Below are 20012 nucleotides of genomic sequence, written 5' to 3'. Positions count from 1 at the left end.
AATCATACTCAAGTCCTTGCCATTAGGGTCGTATTTCCAGTGCTTGAAATCATACTCAAGTCTGCTCAAATCCTGACTTGAGCATTGAGTAGAGATCTGGAATACGACCCTGAGGGTCGTATTCTAGAACTCTACTCAATGCTCAAGTCAGGATTTGAGTATGGTTTAAAGCACTCAAAATCATACTAAAGTCCCTGCCGTTAGGGTCGTATTTCCAGTGCTTGTGTTTCCAGTGCAATCCTAACTTGAGCATTGAGTAGAGTTCTAGAATACGACCCTGAGAGTCATATTCTAGAACTCTACTAAATGCTCAAGTCAGGATTTGAGTATGGTTGAAAGCACTCGAAATCATACTCAAGTTCCTGCTGTTAGGGTCGTATTTCCAGTGCTTGTGTTTCCAGTGCAATCCTGACTTGAGCATTGAGTAGAGTTCTAGAATACGACCCGAACCCAATAAAGTATTTTGACGTGTATAGTACAGTTTTGACAAAAATATCTAATTATTATTCACAGTAACATTTTTTCATAGATAATTGTAGCTTATTGACTTATATTTGTAAGTCAAAGTTGTAGCTGGTGGGTTTAAGATTTCTTTATTGACCGAGTCACGATAAAATAATGAAGAAACATGTAACAGTTAATATGAACCTGAAGTTTTGGCGACTTCGCCATTTTTATGTTTGATTTTTATAATAATAGTGACACTGGCTCAAGCTCCGTGGCCGCCATTAAGAAAATGGAACGAAAATGCATAATCCGGGACAAAATCGTACAAGATATATACCTATATGCAGCTGGTGAACGGGAACATTAATGTTGGGCTATTTTTGGAAATATTATTATTATTATCGTTTATCCGAAGTAGTTAAATTTGTATGATATCAAGCAACCGGACGAACAAGTCGTGCGCCTGGTGGTAAGCGACAACGCCTATTCTTAATAGTTGCAGTGCTAAAGGTCTGAGATGCATTACCACTGCGCCCGTCACCCTAAGAAACCTTAAAATGTCATATTATTATTTTATTATTAGAATGATTACTTATTTCAGACTTTTGTATTGTTTGAAAATTTAGTAGTGGCACGCCTGCCACGCCACAGACGCGCCACTGCAGTGCTTCTATCTGCGTCTAATTTGAAGGCGCCCTTAGCAGGTAATAAATACGACTGTATTTATTAATAGAAACGGTTGGGTAGGGATAAGTGGAATTTAGTTTCCAGTGACGGTATGGTAGGGAAGAGTGGAAAAAAATCCACTTGTCCCCACCAGCGCGGATGGTAGGGACTAGTGGAATAGGCCGAAAAAATTGCTATTTTTTATTAAACTTTTCAGTACCGTGATAATCACTATGAAACGAACGCGGAAAATATGTCAATGTCATTATGTCAATTTTTGCAAAAGAAAATTCGTAAATTTGTTTTTTATTTCGAAAACACGTATGATAATTGGTATTCTCTAAACGCCTTCTACTTGATTGGTGAATATGTTACATTAAATGATATTATAGCTTATAAATTACATATACCTATTTATTCGTTTTCTTTGACATTTACGAAATGTTAATGTTTTCCCTTTAGAGATTATCAATTGATAACAACATGGAAAACTATAATTAAAACGTGAGATAAAATTGTTATACATAAACAATAAGTAATGTTGTTGCGCATAAATACGACAGTTGCGTTAGAAACACAGAAATGCGTCAAAGAATTATGTAGTAGACGATGGATGTAAGTAAACATTGCGTTTTATGAATAGAAAATATGACTACGGGTACGTCAGAATCGATCAGAGTGTTATCCAATGGATGGGCGATTGATACCACAGCTCCAGTTGACCTCAAAAGCTCTAAAGATAATGAAGTAAGTAGAATAAGTATGGACGTAAAAGGCCCCCTGCGGGTTGTTTGTTTCAAGATAAGAATGCCCTCGGTGACCTTATCATGTGCCCGAGTCTCGTCGTCTTTATATTCTATGTAAATTCTGCTGCAACTTTAACTCTCGTGACGCCATATATTTTTACAAGTTTATCATTGATAAAGCAACATTCCTACTGCGGGCTTCTAAAACTACAGTCATTTGTTATCGTGTGACGTTAACGCGATTTATTGCAGTGTTATAATATTGATTTTCGATTGTGATTATTTACTTTGAAAATGGAATCTGTTCTGCAGGTGTGTTTAGTTTTATTTATAATTTTTTTTGGAACAGGAGTATAAACAGTCAGTTTGAAGTGTCAAGTCATAATATAATAAAAATAAATATGTGCTAGACAACCACACCAATTGCCTGGTCTCAAACCGGGGAAATCCTTGTACTCTACCACCTTGTATCACCACAGCAACAAAATTCACTTTGAGACACTTCCCAGAGCACCCAGACCTGAACCAATTTAGAAAAGCTCATTTCCCATATTAATCCTACCGGGAATTGAACAAACTACAACCTGTCCTGTCCTGGACCTGTGCATCCAGTGCCCTCAATGTAAACCCTTAAGTCACCGAGGTTGTCAATAAGAAATGACTAAACATTAGTAAATAGGCATAAAGTTATTTAAACTCTTGTCCCAATATAAAAATATGTAGTGACATAGCAACATAAGTTGGAAGTTGATTAACCCATCCCGCATCCAAGATACAACCAGTATCTGTAACGATTTTGGTAAGAAATAATAAAAAAAATTGTAAATTAATTTATAAATTGTGAGTCTAGGGTATGTGACGGGTTAAAATTGCTACAAAAAGCTTTCCCTGACTTGCGAAGGCGAACTTGTTGGCCTCTAAATCTTGTTACAGGTACATATTTAGAAATCAAGCAAAACCTATTTTAATTTTTCCACATTTTGTATTTTAAAATGTACACTCCTACAATATTATATAATATAAATGTACATTTCTGCAATTATAATGTATATAATCGAAAATTATTATGTTTGTTTTTTATAATCCAGACTGAGTTAGATAATAAAGAAGATATTAAAAGACTTTTATCAATAAAATATTATCATAGAAAAGCCTAGAAACAACAACAATGTTCAGTAATTTTTACTGAAATTACTGAACATTGTTTTCTGTATTTAGTTTTATATAGTGTCCTACATTTTGCACTTAAACTAAAAAAAGCATGTAGTATAGCGAGTATTCCGAAGCAATGTAGAGTAATAGATCCATAAATTTAGCATTTTTTAAATATTGTTAGACTTTTGAAAGTACAAATTTCAGTAAATTTTCACTTAAAAGTTTTAACTTTGTTATAATTATTAATACAAAGATCGAACACTCAGAAAAAATTCCTTCGATCCGGCCCGATTCGAACCGACGTCTTCTAGCGTACCGTACCAGACGTTATACCAATTAAGCCACGGAATGAATCAGCGGACCTCACGAATTTTTCTATGTGCTTGTTGTCGTGTCTTTGTGTTTGGTTTTTAACGACGTTTTAGCCGGAGCGCCATTTGTTAGGAATCTATTTCTTTGTTAAATAACGCACACACTTTTAGCCCGCACTAGGGAAAGCCTGTGTCGCGTGTGCCATGGAAACACACATAGACAAAGACAAATTACACCCAAAAGCGAAAATTAGGCCATACAAATATTTTTCCCGGCCCAAGAATTGAACTCGAGATCTCTGCGTGGCAGACCAGTATGGTAACGATTCGGCCACAGAGGCAATTGCAAGTTAGTTTAAAGATAGCCAAGTAGGGCACATTATTTTTCGTAGGTAGTGATGATTTAACTCCTAGTTACAGTTACCAAAGCAACTCAGTAACCATCACATTTCTTTTATTTTTATTTATGATGTGATTAATTGGTTATTCCTATGATTTTTTTATTACAAAATATTTTAAAAGAAATAATTATAAATAAAAAATAAGTAGGTATTAGCGGTGTTATCCACAAACATGCTTATCAAGCAATTTGTTAAGGAAAAGTACAAATCAAATAATAGCATAGGTACCTATTATGATCTTTACTTCTTATCTGCCACAATTGATAGGGTTGCTAGGTAATTGATTATAACTTCAACATGTTATGTGACATTCAATAATGAACAGGTATTCTACTTTACAATAATTATTATGAACATACACACACACACGCACGCACGCACGCACGCACGCACGCACGCACGCGCACACACACGCACACACACACACACACACACACACACGCACACACGCACACACCTCACACTAAAAAAAAACAAAAACAGTATATAGACTACTTGGAAATAGTGTGGGCAAAAGTGGGTTTATCGCTGATAACGAATCTTCCGTCTTCCAGACGGCCTTTAAGGCAGAGGAGAACTGAACTGGGAGGGAAATTTAAATGCATTTTAACAATTTGCATTGTCATATTATGAAATAATAAATGACCATTATATTATATACGTACATATAGTTATTTTTTAGTGCATGTTGTGTTTACCTATAAAGTGTTTGTGGCAATTAGGTACATCGCTTGTATAGGTATGATAAGATATAATAAGTAATATTGTGCACAGACGTTGGTAAGCTAAATAAATAAATGAATAAATAAAATTAACTCCTCTTTCAATGCAAAAACACTGATAAAGTGTATGGTATGAACATTCTGTTGTCCTTGTAATTCTTGATAATTATTTATAATCGAATTATAGATTAAATTTGTTTTCCCGTTTATGTCACCCTTAATTAAACTTTGTAGTTTTTTGATAATAAGGCCCCTTGCGGTGCCCTTATCACACCCATTACCCCCAAGCGAGACACAGATACGCCTTATCCGGGGTTGCAAAGGTCGCCCTTCCACCTCGTCTACCCCTGATAACGTCTGGTATATATTACTTATGACTACGCCTCACACCAATTTATTGCCCTCAGTATGTAACCAAGCGCCTTACCGTGCACACGTCTCGGCAAAGTTTGTCTACTATATATATTGTTCTGTGCAGCTTACAATATTTACAGACTTTGTTTTCTTTATCCCTGATGGCTAAATTCGTTAATTGTGTTTTCCTGTCTCCCAATTAAAATCAGTGTTTGTGCTTCTGGACTCTTCAAGCGCTGTATCAAGTTACATACGAGGAGCCTCATTTTATTTTTAAAATTCATTCTGGCAGCTGCATACATGCATTACTATCACAAAAGCAACGTGGCCCCAAAAATGACCATTGTTCTCTTGTTCCGTGTAAATCCCATCTATTATTCCGACTACTCGGATACGATTTTCTGAAATTTTTTCTGCTGAAATACATTTATTGCCACTGGCTGTACCATTTCGAATACTACAAGTTTGGCGTTTACCCCAAAGATATCACCTGACGACAGTGATTTCTATGCAATCTACAGATTAGATTGTTCAGAATGGATATTGTGGCTAATGTAAGTTATACTAAATGAAATTCTTTACGCCTATGTACTTAATGAAATTGAAATATTCACTAAGAACTAGACCTTTACGCAAATTAAGATTATAAAGAAATAATGTAGGTAGGTAGGTACGTAACTCAATGGTCTATCGGTGATAAATTCTTTCTCAACTTGTCTGAGCAGAGTTCAAAGTGTATCGCTTGTCAAATGTTCCAACAATTGTTTATTATTGCAGTATCATCCCGTCTTCAAGGCGTTCCTCGCCGGCTCCTTTTCGGGTACCTTCAGCACTATACTATTCCAACCTCTGGATTTAGTGAAGACAAGGCTTCAGAATCCTAGCCAAAATGTACTTGCGGCGACCGTCGGGTAAGTTAATATTCCGTTTATTTAATATTTTATTACAAGTACGGTATGTTAATATGTAACGGGCTAATTCCTGCACCTCTGCGTCTCGTAGGTCCTATTGTGCATGTGGTAAATATAAAATATTCTAAACAGAAAGCGAATATTGAAATGACGTCATTCAACAGGCAATACTCGGGTTCGCATTTCCTATAGGTACCTAAAGCATTAACTCTACTTCATACATTATTTTTGCAGTAGTTATCTAGGTTTTTTTGATTTAGGTTATTGAACTTTCTACTTATAGTACCCAGTTATTTTTTACTTTTTACTGCGATACGTTAGTCGCCCTGCAAGCCTAACTTCGTGCGATGTCGCTTAAATTTTAAAGCCCGTAGGTAGACACGTATGTGTAGATATAGGTACCTAATTTGTATCATTTGCTTCTTCACACGCAGACAGACAGAACCGATAACTTTATCAGTATGGGAACGTGTTCATGACGTCATTATCGAAATTTCAAACTCTTGGCAAGCAACAAGATAATAATGAAGTTCGAGCGTTTGTTATCTAGGTGTTTACTTTGTAACTATTAGGTGCTTAGGTATAATTGTGAATTTATTATTTTATTATTATGATTGATTTGTTATTGGTTTAAAAAGTTTAAAAGTTGTTCAAATATATTGAGTCATAAAAAGGCAGACTTTTGAATACATTCAGCCTTACCTTATAAATAAAATGTTGATACACTTGAAACCTGTTGTAATGTAAAATTGTGTTTATTTACTTAATTTAATTACATATCTTTTTGTAAATTCTTTGGTTAGTTTTTGGGCGGCTTAATTAAACTAATTCATAGTTTTTTTGGCAGGATAATAGGCGGGTGTGCAATACCTATTAAAATGTTTAATCGCGTTTATTCCCGTTATATATGTTAGTAAATTTCAAAAAAATTCATAGTTTATTTTAACTAAAGAAACTTGTTGCTTAGTAAATGTATTTAAATAAAATTTAACTTGTAGAAATTTTAAAATTTTTGTAACGAGAAACACAATTGTCGTAGACGTAGTAGGCATAATTGTGGATATGGTGTGAACGAAGTCTATGAGAGTAACAAATGACAAACAAGTTTACACAGAACACTTTCCGAAACACTGGATCTTATGTTTAATTCCTATTTAAGTATGTCGTAGAAACATTTTTTATCATAACTTACTATTTATTCATTACATTTATTTAGGGGCTTTGATCACTATTGAACATCGTCACCCACATTGGAAAAACAATACATCAATAAAACATTTAATAATAATATAATCTAAGCAGATAAACCAATGTACTAGCAAACCACACATGTATATCAAATCTTCGCAGCACGAATTTTTTTTCTACTCATGTAAACTGTAAACAAACATGTATTAAGTACAATTTTTTTTTCAGCGGCCGTATTCAACCCGGTATGATAACGATATTTACAAACATCGTACGCCAAGAACACATAGTGGGACTATGGCGTGGTATGGTACCTTCGATCGCTCGCTGCGTACCTGGTGTGGGATTGTACTTCTCCTCACTACATTGGCTTAAGGCTAAGATTGGCAAGTCAAGGAACCAGGATCTAAGCGCTTTGGAGGCAGTCGCTCTTGGTGTTGTGGCTAGAACTATGAGCGGTGTCGCGCTTATTCCTATAACTGTTATTAAGACTAGGTAAGAGCAGTTCTATATTTATATGTAATATACCTTGTATTCATACCATTACTTTATAGCGAATTTCATACTAGAAACCGAAACTCTTTTTGGGTTCAAACATACAGAATCTTTTCGCACGTGTATATATAAATGTACATCTATATTATGTGTATCGAATAGAAATGTGAAATGACAAGAATTTTTTCCCTAGAGACATCTCTACATCACGATTCTTTTTCTTTTTATTCCAACATAAAACACAACCAGTTTATCGGATAATTTATATTGAAAGTAGAACTTTTTTTCTTAAATTGGCTAAGCGTGTCTAAATAAAGTTGTTATTATAATTTTCTTCATAAAGGAGTCATCATACTTATTCACACGGAATCGGCTTGAATCCGAAAAAGCTTCATGTCCTTGCCGTAAGAGCAAAACAGATACCTATTGCAGGTTTCGCTTCCGCTCGGACCGCTGACGCGAAACGCACAGCGTCCTTTCCCGTCTTATTACGTAACCATAAAGCCTTTTCTGATCTGCTTAATGCGATTCCGTGTCGATAAGTATGGTGAGTACCTAACACAAAATTGCGGTATTATCTGCTGCGAAAAAAAACACTAAAGATATCACGGCGAAACGTACATATTTCCCAATGCTAAAGTTCTCTGTTAAGTGGTCAATTTCTATAATCGACATTTTTACTTACAAAACTTTTACCTTGCAATTCTTTGAAACGAAATATATTCATAAAAATGTTTAGATTCATTAATTCGCTACAATGTCCATATAAAAACAAATACGTTTCATATTGAATTACTGTAAGTGCGTACTTACTTTAAACATGTAAGTCATTCAACAACGCTGTCATCATCACCTCTGAACCTATGACACTTACCTAGATGATAGATTCATTGATTTAATGTCACTTTGAATTACAAATAAGGATTATGTTTAATTGTATGTTTTGTAAGCTTTCACTCTTGTATTGGTTCATTTAGATTTTTTGTAATTGTTAACTAAGTAGGTATGTTAGCTCTGGTACTTACTACTTAAAAATTGACAATATTATTTTTAAACTTGTTGAAATTTAAGTTCAATGCTAACTGATCGCCCTTGATTGAACATCCAAATTGTTATTAGAGTAGAATACATAGTAACGTATAACGTTTGTATAGATCTTTTTAATAATTTTTATGCTAAATGACGTAACTGTATTATATACAGTGCTTGTAAAATGATATGATATTTACAGGTACGAATCAGGCGTGTATAAATACAACAGTTTGAGCGGCGCGTTGCGTGCAATTTACAAAACTGAGGGCATCCGGGGCCTCTCGTGCGGACTTGGGCCTACTCTCGCTCGGGACGCGCCTTTCTCGGGACTGTATCTTATGTTCTATACGCAGACTAAGCAGGCAGTGCCTAAAGGTGAGATTCGATTTATTAATTTCCTTTTAAATCTTGAAATAAGGGTTACCAACTTTTGTTTGAATTTTTTTAATATAGGACGCTTTATCGCATCGCATGTGTTTTTTATTGACGTATAATTTAGTTTTGAAAGTTTTCAAGTAAGGGTTTACCATACTTTTTATTTTTGAAGTATGGAACATTTGATGTTTTTTATGGGCTTCCTTGAGCTGTGTACGCAATAACATCAACAATAACTTACAACGTATTCCTATTTGAACAAACAAATGACTGCTAGAACTTTCTACTCTAAAAGATATGAATGTATTGTTGGATATTATCATTACTTAATTATCAACATACGAATGATACACACAATGTGATAAGAACGTTTAAAATATTTACTGACGTTACGTATTGACGTTATAAATTTTTGTTGTCATAAACAACAAATTTCGACTATCATTAAATGATATTTTTTATCTAATGCGGAAAGGAAACTCAAAATACACGTAAGGGTATTTTAGAATTATGTCGTGACGACTGATGATCGTGCAGTTTAAAGTGTCGTGGCTTTTAAATTTAAATGAAGTTATTCACACGTATCACAACACGATTCGATCGTTCACGACTTTTTTGACGTTACGACGACAGGCTGTCGTGACAATAGGAAGAGCTAGAACGACAGTCGTCTGACGATAAATAAAACGTCACTATAAAAATGTTACGACAGATAATCGCTATAGTAGCTAATAATAATAGCTAATAGCTTTAAACGAATCTGTCGTGGAACGACAATGCGGTCGCCGTGAGCCGATAAATTGTCGTCACTATCTAGTGGGAACAGCTAGACACGACAGTCGTTCAACGATTAAATAAACGTTAGGACATAATGAGAACGCGCCCTAACAGACGACGTATTCCATCTTCAACACAGCTTTAAAAGATGCTAAGCAAGAATACATGCGCTGTCGCTGCCGTTTATTTAAAGCATAACGCAGATAAAATAAATTTCAATACAAACTGACCTTCATGCCCACTTGCACTAAACTAAAGTTTGTCTTAAACCAGTCCTTAAATTAATAAGACACTCTTAGCACAATGTATTAAGAGTGTGTTTTGCATTGCTAGTATTGGTTTAAGACATTAATCTCGTGATTCATCCATGCTAATAAATACTTTCAACTCTACGCATTACAAATAAAACCTTCATTTTCTTCCACAGAATGGCTACAATCTGCAGGTGCTGGCAGCCTCATCCACTTCTCGTGCGGTGTGATGGCTGGAATCTTGGCATCATTGGCTACCCACCCAGCCGATGTGCTCAAGACCAAAATGCAGCTATACCCTGACAAGTTCCCCAATACTTTCAGCGCTGCTGTATACGTACATCAGGTAAGAAAACTTGTACAGAAATCCTAAGAATGACTGACGTAAAGATCGCTGGCTAGACTGGCTTGAATTTGGCGCTGTTGCAGAATTGAAAATAACATTTTTTCCATTGACAAAATTACACAACAATAAAATACAGTATAAAGGCTTAGTGAGTGTGACACGTGTGCCAATAGTACGCGGAGTTCCGCATACTTGAGCTCGGTCCACCATTTACGCTTTGTTCGTTATGGTTGTGTTAATTATTTAGCGCAAAATCTAGAAAATCGTGGAAAAATGCCTTATTTTGCTAAATGTACATTAAATTAACAGCGCAGAATTTGTACAAACTACGACCAATCATGGTATTAAATTCCGGGGGTCAATAGTAACTTACTAGTCCTACCCTCTTTGTGAAAGGAAGGTCACTGATACATTTTTATTGGTTTTATCCCACGTCGACCACTGTTTTCCTATGTGGTACGAATCGTAAGTACCGACAACTAAGTACCCATATTTTCTATTTGGTAGACAAAAAGCTAAAAACCAAGCATCCGCGCGGAATCGCTCATCTTAGTCCAAATTGTTGACAAGTTAACACAGACATTTGCTTCGCAAGTTTGTAACATTATTGTACACATATTTTTAAATTTAAACTTGTCATATAAATACGAAAGTAACTCTGTCTGTTGCGTTTTCACGAGTAAACCGCTGAGCCAATAACGATGAATTTGGTTATAGAGAGAGATGGGAACTAAGAGAAGGACGTAGGCTACTTTTTGTCACAAAAATAACTCTTAAGGTGGCTGAAATAGGAGATGAAAGTCTGTATGGCGAACCAGTTGAGTAGGCTACTCGAAGACTTACTCTACGCAGACCAAGTCGCGGGCACCAGTTTGTAAGAAATAAAACCACATTGAGTCCAATGCGGTGTTAGAAATGTTTTTCATCGTATGTCTCTTTGAAATTGATAATCATTATCAAGTAAGTCATGTATTCATGACTCGGGGGGGCACAGGTTAAAAAGGTCTTTACGAAGAGCGCAATTTATCAGGCACGCGTATTCTGAGTGCTTAATTAAACTGTAATTTGAACTCGTGCGGCTGCGGTCCCGATTATTTATTTAGTAATTAAGAATCTGATTAAACTCGCGCGGCTACGACATACGGCCATTGCGACAGGAAGTTGGAAATACTAGGAATGAACCTTAGCCGACTATATTAATGGAATGGAACCTATCTAGTTTCCAATTATTGAGAAAATAGTATAAATTCTGTTTACCTAATTGGCCGTATATTATTATGGTTTCAAAAGTTTTTTAGCTTTGGGCAATTTTGTTGTTTCATTTAACGTAAAACACCATATAAAAAACTTTAATTCGTCTCAAATATTAACAAAATTGCTTACAAGGTTGAGACCTTCTTTTAAGTATGAAAATACTTGTATCAGGACGTCTCGCTCTGCTATAACTAGTACGTAATTACTATAAAACAAAAAAAAACCATGGAACGTTAATCCTTTTGTTCAAATGTTTTTAGACTAGGAAAAGAATTAACAAAAGTATTGAAGGATACTTTTCTTACAAGTCTAGAATACTTCTGCGTTTTCTACTGTAGTATAGTCAAGAACACATCAAACTTGAACATGGGTCTTTGGACTGTCTCATCGTAATTTAAAATCGGCCTTTATTAAACAATAGTTTGACCGTCGTCTCAAAATAAAAATGCCTGTTAGTTATTTTTGCCGTTCAAGGTTTTTAAATAAAAAAGTATATACAGAAAATGAAGCGTATTTACATCGAAAACTTTGTAGATTGCCCACAAAATGACATATCTGTAAGTCGTGATTGTTTGTCACAATGCCGCTTAAGTTCCATAATTTCTGTGAATTTGTCATTGAAAGGAGAATCACAGAAATATATCTGGATTTATTTCTGTGCGGAGTCTTAACATAAGGCTGTATGGTAGTAGAACAGGCTCAAATAAATAGGCGATAACTTAAAAAAGAGATTCTTTTTAAGTAGTTTTTTATCTGTTGGGCCATGATCTGTTGCATTTTCTATTTTGAAGATTAACTATAAAAGTTCAAGTATGTTCACGCGATGACACGAGTTCATATAAATAAAACCATCATGATTAAAATAACTTTTTCAGTATTTATTTATTAGCAACCTGATAACAACAGTCACGTTTGATTTTTGGATTTTGGGCCGTCTAAGTGACAAGCTTGACTGACAGTCTCTTGACACTTTACAACATCGAATATATAACCAGAAACAGAGACGAAGTAAGGGCCACCAATCCCTGGCAACTCATCAGGCAAATGGGCCTTATATCACTTTTAAATATCAAGTCTCGTTTGCGCTTATATCACAAATTAGAAAGGTGACCTGTATGTACGTCTCCGTATATTCCAAAAATATTCTGTATTTATTGTAATAAAGATATTATCTCTAACAATGGGGGGCTGTTCTATTCGGTGGTGTGGGAAAAACAGTAAAACATTTAATTATAACGATTTGAAGTGAAACAATTTTGTCGACACCCATCAATTGTTTCGAATTCGGGCTGGCCAATCGGAGCGATGTTGTCACCGTAATGATTTGGCAGAATAGTTTTCAAACAAATTAAATGACATTTCGTCTCTATTTCTGGTTACATAGTCGATGCTGTACACAGACCTTATGGACCTTAAGAAAATAAAGGAAACACAGACCTATAAGTATTATTATGTTTTTACCGACAAACTACTCAATTGCACTTTCAAGGTTTTCTTAGTTTGTTTGTAAGAAGCAACGCGACGCATTGATTGTATTGAACTTATTGTAGCAATTAAGATATATTTGTCTTTCGATATTGACTCGTGTCAGATTAAAGGTTGGAAAGGTCTAGTTTCATAAGTGTATTTACTGACTGATGTTTATCAGCCGGTAAAAATAAACTTAATTCAAATGACTTGCTGTTTTTTATACCTATGCACTCTGTGATAAGACTCTCATAAAAATTTGGAGATCAAGGATTCTACATTTACATTCGCAAACTAAAATCGCACTCCTCATGGAAGAATGGCATAAGTGGAGTTACCTCTAAAAGTGTTTATAGCTCCATTACGTAGTGAAAAATATAACCGACTACCTCTCCAATTGTTGTAACTCAATCTACAATATTAGTCGATAGAGTTACAAGAATTGGTGAGGATGTGAGTTATATTTTTCTGTATCTAATGGAGCAATAAACGTTTTTGACTTAACTCCACTTATGCCATTCTTCCATGAGGGGTGCGCTATTTATTTTATTGAATACAAAATAATTTTAGAAATCTACATCAAATATGACCAACTATTATAGAGGCCACTCACACACAGTTGATCTTTTTAAACTTTTAGCTGCATCGATATATAGATTTTCGATATAGTGTCCTGTCGATGTGGCCGATCTAGGGGCCGTCATATGGCGTACCGTCGATTTAACAAACTTTCCTCGTAACGACCAATCGACGTAACGTTTTCGATACAAAGACCATCGATGTTGCGACTTTCGATATTGTGCATTAGACTTAGCACATTCATACCTATGAATATTTAAGAATAAAATTCATAGTTTATCGGAATTACCCCCGAATATAAATAATACAACGTCGTAATGTTTTATCAATAAAGTCTAAAGTTATTTTCTCCTCTTTACAGACTTACGGCTTCAGGGGTTACTTCAAAGGCGCTGTGCCGCGCATGCTCAGACGCACCCTGATGGCAGCTATGGCTTGGACTGTCTTCGAAGAAATAACTCGATCTATTGGCTTAAAATGATTAGCAGTAATTAAGAAAATTATTTGAACGAATTTTCGAACTGCCACAGAGCTTAGGTTGATAGTGCATGTGTGAAAGAGATGGCATGAACAACCTAAGAGAGAGATAGAAAGATCTATGGTGTAAATGTACGGGCCGCACTTGAAAATTGTACCTTAACTCAATGCATAGTCTTCAAATTTGTAGTCTAAAAAGTGATAGTCTGACTGTGGCACATAGCCACCTATTTTTATAAAATTATATATGTGTGTATAATAAATATGTTTTATCCGATAGAAAATGTTGTCAAAAAGTGTATTGATTACATTTTACAATATTGAAACGGTTTATGACAAAGAGATATGCTATATAATCAAGCATAGCTTTAACTGTCTTGCCATTTGAGAAGTGAGAAGCGAGCGTGGTGTACTGTTCCTTATTTTATCTATCCCAATAATATCGCTTTAGTTTATTTTTTAGTGTTTATAGGCTTTGGCTCAGTGCATATCCAGTCGGAGTAACACAGCCCCAAAAAAAAAAAGCGACAAACGGCGAGTTGCAGAAACGTTCTTTAAATTTATTGTCTCTTTAATACTGTACTTTGTTTTATCAAAGCAAAACTTGATAGCAGCAGACAGTGTGTTACTTAATGAAGCAAATGGATGTTTGTGCAACTGAGCGTTAACGTTTAATTTGGTGTATGTCGTCGCTTTTTTCTGTATTTCACAACAAAGTTTGACAGAAGTGTCAAAATGGCGAATCGCCTATTACAGCTATGGTAGAGTTTCGCACAGAGCCAAAACCTAGTATATATTTGTAAAGTCGACGAATAGCTTTTGAGTTAAATCTGACTTAAAAGCTAGTCTATACTAATTTGTCGCTTTTGTGTATACTCTTGTAGTTGCTCAATATTGAACATAATTATGTAGAAATGTTGATATTTTAATACATAGCTAAATAATAAATTAATCAAGCTTTTTTGTTGAGATTATATGTATATTAATTATTTTATATTAGGATTACATGATTATTGTGATATTGTTTTGTTAAATAAAGTATATATTTTTCAATATGTTTTTTCATTCTTTTACCTATTCACTAGTTACGACAATAGACGCGCCCCGTCGCGTTAGAGCGATGCCACACGAGAGCTGCCGGTGCGTTGCGTCGTTGCAACGTTTTGATTTCCACGCACCGAGTGCCAACGAACAATGCGGCGTCTTACGTAACGCCACTTACCCACAGCAACGCCCCTCCCCGCTGCGTCTACTGGCACCTTGTCCGATGCGCACGCGTTTCATCGCCGTGAGCCGTTTCGACGCGTCATGTAGCATGTCGTTCTGATTTATATACAACGCAACGACGTCGCGACGCCGATGCAACAACGGCCGTGTGGCCTGTTTTCGCTCTTATATATACAGTGCATGTAAAAATAATATAGATGCTTTACATAACACCAAAATATAATCTGGTTGTGGAGGAGGCTGGTCCCTGAACTAGGGAAACCTGTATCTCAAATAATCAGGTCTCCATCCCTGGGTATATATATATATATATATATATTTTATTCGCTATTCGAGCGACATCTCTCACGTCGATAAAGAAAATCTGCTCAAATAAATTAACATTTGACGTGGGCAACATACTCAAAGCTGGAGTTTGCTTTTAAAATGGCGGAACAAAAAGCAATAATATTCGACCAGTGTATCCTGCTAGTATTAATATTTGGGGCCGAAACCTAGGTACTAAAAGACAAAAGACAATTTAGACCATTGGATAGGAAACCGGTAGGAATTACACTTAAAGACCGCAAACAAATATGTGGCTCAAATAGGAAAGCATAGTCGCAGATGTCACCATACGCGTTATGAAAGTTAAGCGGCGGTGCACGGGGTCACGTTGCTCGAAAGACATGTTGGAAGGATAACATAAAGAAATTGGCGGGGTTGAATTGGATACAGACGGCACAGAACCGAGAGAAGTGGCAGAAACTGAAGGAGACCTACACTGATATGGTTGAGAACGGCTAGAAAGAACAGAAAGTATCAGTATTTAAAAGTATGTTTCATGTTTATATGGAATCTCTCGAAAAACAGTTTTCCGCCACCTGTGATTTTGGCGATTACCTCATCCGTGATAACGCAGACGCGTCCGTAGCGGAGCACCAATATATAGAGAAAAATTAACAGAATCGTTGTGCAGCGACGGGTTGTCACTCTGTAATTGGTCAATTATGATAATATACAGGTAAGGTAAAAAGTACCATAAAAGCTTAACTACTACAAAGTAAAACTAAGATTTTTAAATTATACGAAAACGCAGAGTCGGTACCTAATAATACGGCACGGAAGAAAAAAAAAGAATGGAAGTCCCTTAATCCTCAATTACTATCAGAACCGATGCCGCCAAAACTCATACATTCTTGATTCGAAACACTACAAAACCTTCATATTGATGACCAATAAAAAAAAGTAGTTTCAAATTTTAAAAGAAATAAGAAATTCTTAATTGTTAATATGATTTAAACTACCCTGTTGGCTGTTATAATATCATTGGCTGTTGGCATATCGTTAAGAGTTCAATACCATTCAATACTTAGACCACACCCCGGACTCTCCATACAACAGTCGAAAATCATTTACCTACTACTACTACATACAGCAAATATAATATCTATATATTATATTGCTACACAGCAACTATTATATAAGTCTGCACATGTGCAAATGTGTGCGTGAAGTGGCAGGGTTACCCATCACTTTCTTGCACTAAGGTACTTGCGGTAAACATGGGCCACCTTAATTCAAAACTAAATATTTTGTTTAATTATGGAATACGAATAAAAAACAATGCATTAGATGAATATTTACTTTATTAAGATCACGAAAAGAATATTGTTTTTGATATCACCCACATTTCGTCTTCAATATTAAGTCTTTTTTTAAATCCTTGCCTCCTTTTTTAAATAATGGCCACATTATTAAACCTAGGTTGTTTAATAAAGACCATAATCATAAGTAAATTTTTTAAATATTAACTATCATAAACACAATATTTTCTAGTTCAGGCTAGCTTTAATTATCATTTGGCATTGAATCACACTTTCAACCCATTTTAAATAAGAGGAAAATCAAAAGTGGGCCATTTTAAACTGAGGTAACAAAAAATTGTATAAAAAAGTATTAATTAACTTAGTACCCACAAAATGAACACATATTTAAAGAAAGTATTCGTAACTCTATATTATATGTACGTCTTTGACAGAAACAAAGAAACATTTATTTTTTTCAATGAATTTGTGGCCCTTATTATACTTATGTTCCTAATGACATCCTATTTCAATGAACGTATAGAAAAAGTACACGTTTATTTAGTAGTTAGTTTTGTTGCCAACAAATTTTGTAAGGATGGGAAAGGATAACAAGTTAATGAAGTCTGAATATACTACTGCACTGAAAATTCGACTGCGTGTATATTTCACACAATTTGTCCGACTGGTAAAATTTACTGTCATGTCTAGAATGATACTCGCTATACTAATTAATATTCTATCATAAACCAAAATCTGATCAGTCATTCGAGATATACGGAAAAAATACAAACATTAGTAGGTTAACATAATCCTCCTTTTAGTTACTCTGCAATTGAATCAATAGTTTAAACAATTATAATACACACTTGCTTATTTTTAAAATGCTTGATAATCCGAACGTCTAATAAGGGCCGGCCTATTTACTCGCCTCGTATGTGGCCCTTATTTCACTTTGATCGTATTTTCATACGTTTGTATAAAAAAATATATAAATATTAATAAAATTATTAAAGTTAACTTTATTAGTCGACACGATTGTCTAATCTTAACTTTAAACTAGAAAACTTTATAAAAAGTTGTGTATTTTACACAAAAATTGACGATTATTGTGGAGAAAATTATACTGCGCAGTGACAGACACCTACTACTTCGACGGATTCGTGGCTACTGACAAGATGGCGGATCGCGTGATGACGCACCTGCGCGCAGTAAGTTTCCTATTGGTCCTTTACATGTGTGCGTAAATAGTATCCATAAGGAACGTTAGAAGATTGTTTTTGTAATCGTGGCCCTTGTTAGACGGTGGCACTTGTTACCCGCAGGTACCTTATTACGTTACGTGATCAGAGTGGCAACAAAGCGAAAATGCTAACGCGAATCTAATATCTATGATTCTATTAATAGAATCCAGAATCCTAATAATTACACATGTCTATTATGTATTTATATCGATATAATATCATATTTTTCATTAACTCACTAACTAGAGTAATATTGAAGATTTATTTAAAAAATACATTAAAAGCACTTAAAATGTTATATTTTGGACATGTACTTTTAAATAAGGTATTTGAAATTGCGTGTCCAAGTTGATCATCATTATTTAGTTAATAATTAGGTATATTCGCTACTTACGTAATATTTATCGGCAATATGAATTGAAAATTCGAGAACCCTTGTCTACTGGCTAGCTCACGACGTCACGGCGCCTCATTATATTGATATAATAAATCTGTTTTTTTCATATGTACATTATACACGCAAAATAGGCGCCTTGACGTCGAGTTGCGGACACCAGCCCGTTACACCAAGTACCAAGTACATACTCTGCAGTAAATAAATGAAGAAAACAATAACTGAATGAGTCTCAGACATAAGTTTTTTTACTTACCTACTTCATTTCATCTTTCGGAAAATGATGATAAACAGCCGTACACAGCACTATTCACGACCATTATAAATAGTAACGTAAAATAACGTTTTATATTAACGTACAAGTTTCGTATTGAATCAATGAAAACTATATTCAAATATCAAAGCCGTCTTCGCGTGAAAACGGCTCGTAGGAAGCCTTGTTGTCGTTCAGTCAAAGTGACCGGCAATGAGCGGGGCGTGGTGCGGTATCAAAAGCTAGGGAGGGGCGGAGAGTGTCTGTTCTTTTTACTTTTTGTTCTCTGCTTAGAGTATGGGGATTCGCTTTGGGCCTTTTGGAGGGAAAAGTGTCGTTTTTATTTTGACTTTCAATTATTTTGTGAAATCTAGTTTAAAGTGGAATAGGATAGTGCTATTGTGCCTTAATCGAAGATTAAAACGCGAAATTATACGAATCTCGAACTAAAATACCCGTACTGACCCGTTCTAAGGAATCCCGAGTCAATCCAAGCACATCGCCTCAAATTGCCTATGCTCTTTGTGGCGGCCATATTTACAGAAACATAATGAAACGAAGACATGGTTCAAAGGACTTTTTATCCAAGCCAAAACTATTAATAATAAAAAAACTTAAACTATGGAAACTAAAGGACATGTATGTTGACATATATAAATCAGACGTTATATGTATATGATACATTTCGACAAGTTATGACATTTTGACATTACATTGAAATTTCAATCAATCCAAACAAAAAGCGACCATAAGCTTTAATTTCGTTTCTTGTAACAAAAAAAATATCTATAAACAGAAAATTGAAAATTTATTAAAATTAATACTTTCCGATGGTATGAAATAGCACTACGGGTAATATGTTAATAATAAAATAATAATAAAATAATAATAAAAAAAAAAAAAAAAAAAGATAGGTCTTATAGGGTCGTATTCTAGAACTCTACTCAATGCTCAGGTCAGGACTTGAGTATGATTCAAAGCACTAGAAATCATACTCAAGTCCTTGCCATTAGGGTCGTATTTCCAGTGCGTGAATTTGAGCAGTGAGTACAGTTCTGGAATACGACCCTCAGAGACCTATAATTGGCACGGGACGAACGCTAAATAACCACTTCTACTGTATTTATTGTTTTGTGGTATGTGTCTGTCGGTGCTCGTCGTGCATGCCAGGAAATCTGTAAAATCACGGACCGGTGGAGGCAGCCTTTAACCATCCTCTTAGACACAAAATTGAAAACTGATCTACAATAGCACAGTCATGCATCACTGGCAGTAAAATTAGTCAAGAAAACAAGCGTGTGTAACAAAACTATTGTATATTACATAATTTCTACATTATATACACATATAATTTACAATTTAACTAGAGCCCGGC

General features: G+C 35.1%; 1 protein-coding gene across 2 annotated transcripts; it reads left to right on the top strand.

Moving 5' to 3' along the window:
* Positions 1-1742: 1742 nt before the first annotated feature.
* LOC113233813 (mitochondrial glycine transporter B-like) lies at positions 1743-14347 on the top strand. Of its 2 annotated transcripts, none has more exons than XM_026469023.1 (6): positions 1743-1860; positions 5580-5713; positions 7130-7396; positions 8628-8803; positions 10008-10177; positions 13839-14347. In XM_026469023.1, the coding sequence occupies exons 1-6, from the start codon at positions 1762-1764 to the stop codon at positions 13956-13958; spliced, it is 966 nt and encodes a 321-aa protein (XP_026324808.1). In that variant the 5' UTR covers positions 1743-1761; the 3' UTR covers positions 13959-14347. The 2 variants fall into 2 exon arrangements, with proteins under 2 accessions (XP_026324808.1, XP_026324809.1); XM_026469024.1 differs by lacking the exon at positions 1743-1860 and adding an exon at positions 4709-5356.
* Positions 14348-20012: the final 5665 nt, after the last annotated feature.

This window comes from Hyposmocoma kahamanoa, unplaced genomic scaffold (assembly GCF_003589595.1).
Source record: "Hyposmocoma kahamanoa isolate Upper Pololo Valley unplaced genomic scaffold, ASM358959v1 80, whole genome shotgun sequence".
NCBI classification, from domain to species: domain Eukaryota; kingdom Metazoa; phylum Arthropoda; class Insecta; order Lepidoptera; family Cosmopterigidae; genus Hyposmocoma; species Hyposmocoma kahamanoa.
Note: the sequence above shows the minus strand (reverse complement) of the source record. Positions and strands in the feature narration are given on the sequence as shown.

What these genes read in the sequence shown, in the direction of transcription:
- LOC113233813 (XM_026469023.1), top strand. Translation starts at nt 1,762, where the DNA reads ATGACTACGGGTACGTCAGAATCGATCAGAGTGTTATCCAATGGATGG. An exon ending in AAAGCTCTAAAGATAATGAA is followed by an intron (nt 1,861 to 5,579) that starts GTAAGTAGAATA and finishes TTATTATTGCAG; the next exon opens with TATCATCCCGTCTTCAAGGC. An exon ending in CTGCTGTATACGTACATCAG is followed by an intron (nt 10,178 to 13,838) that starts GTAAGAAAACTT and finishes TCCTCTTTACAG; the next exon opens with ACTTACGGCTTCAGGGGTTA.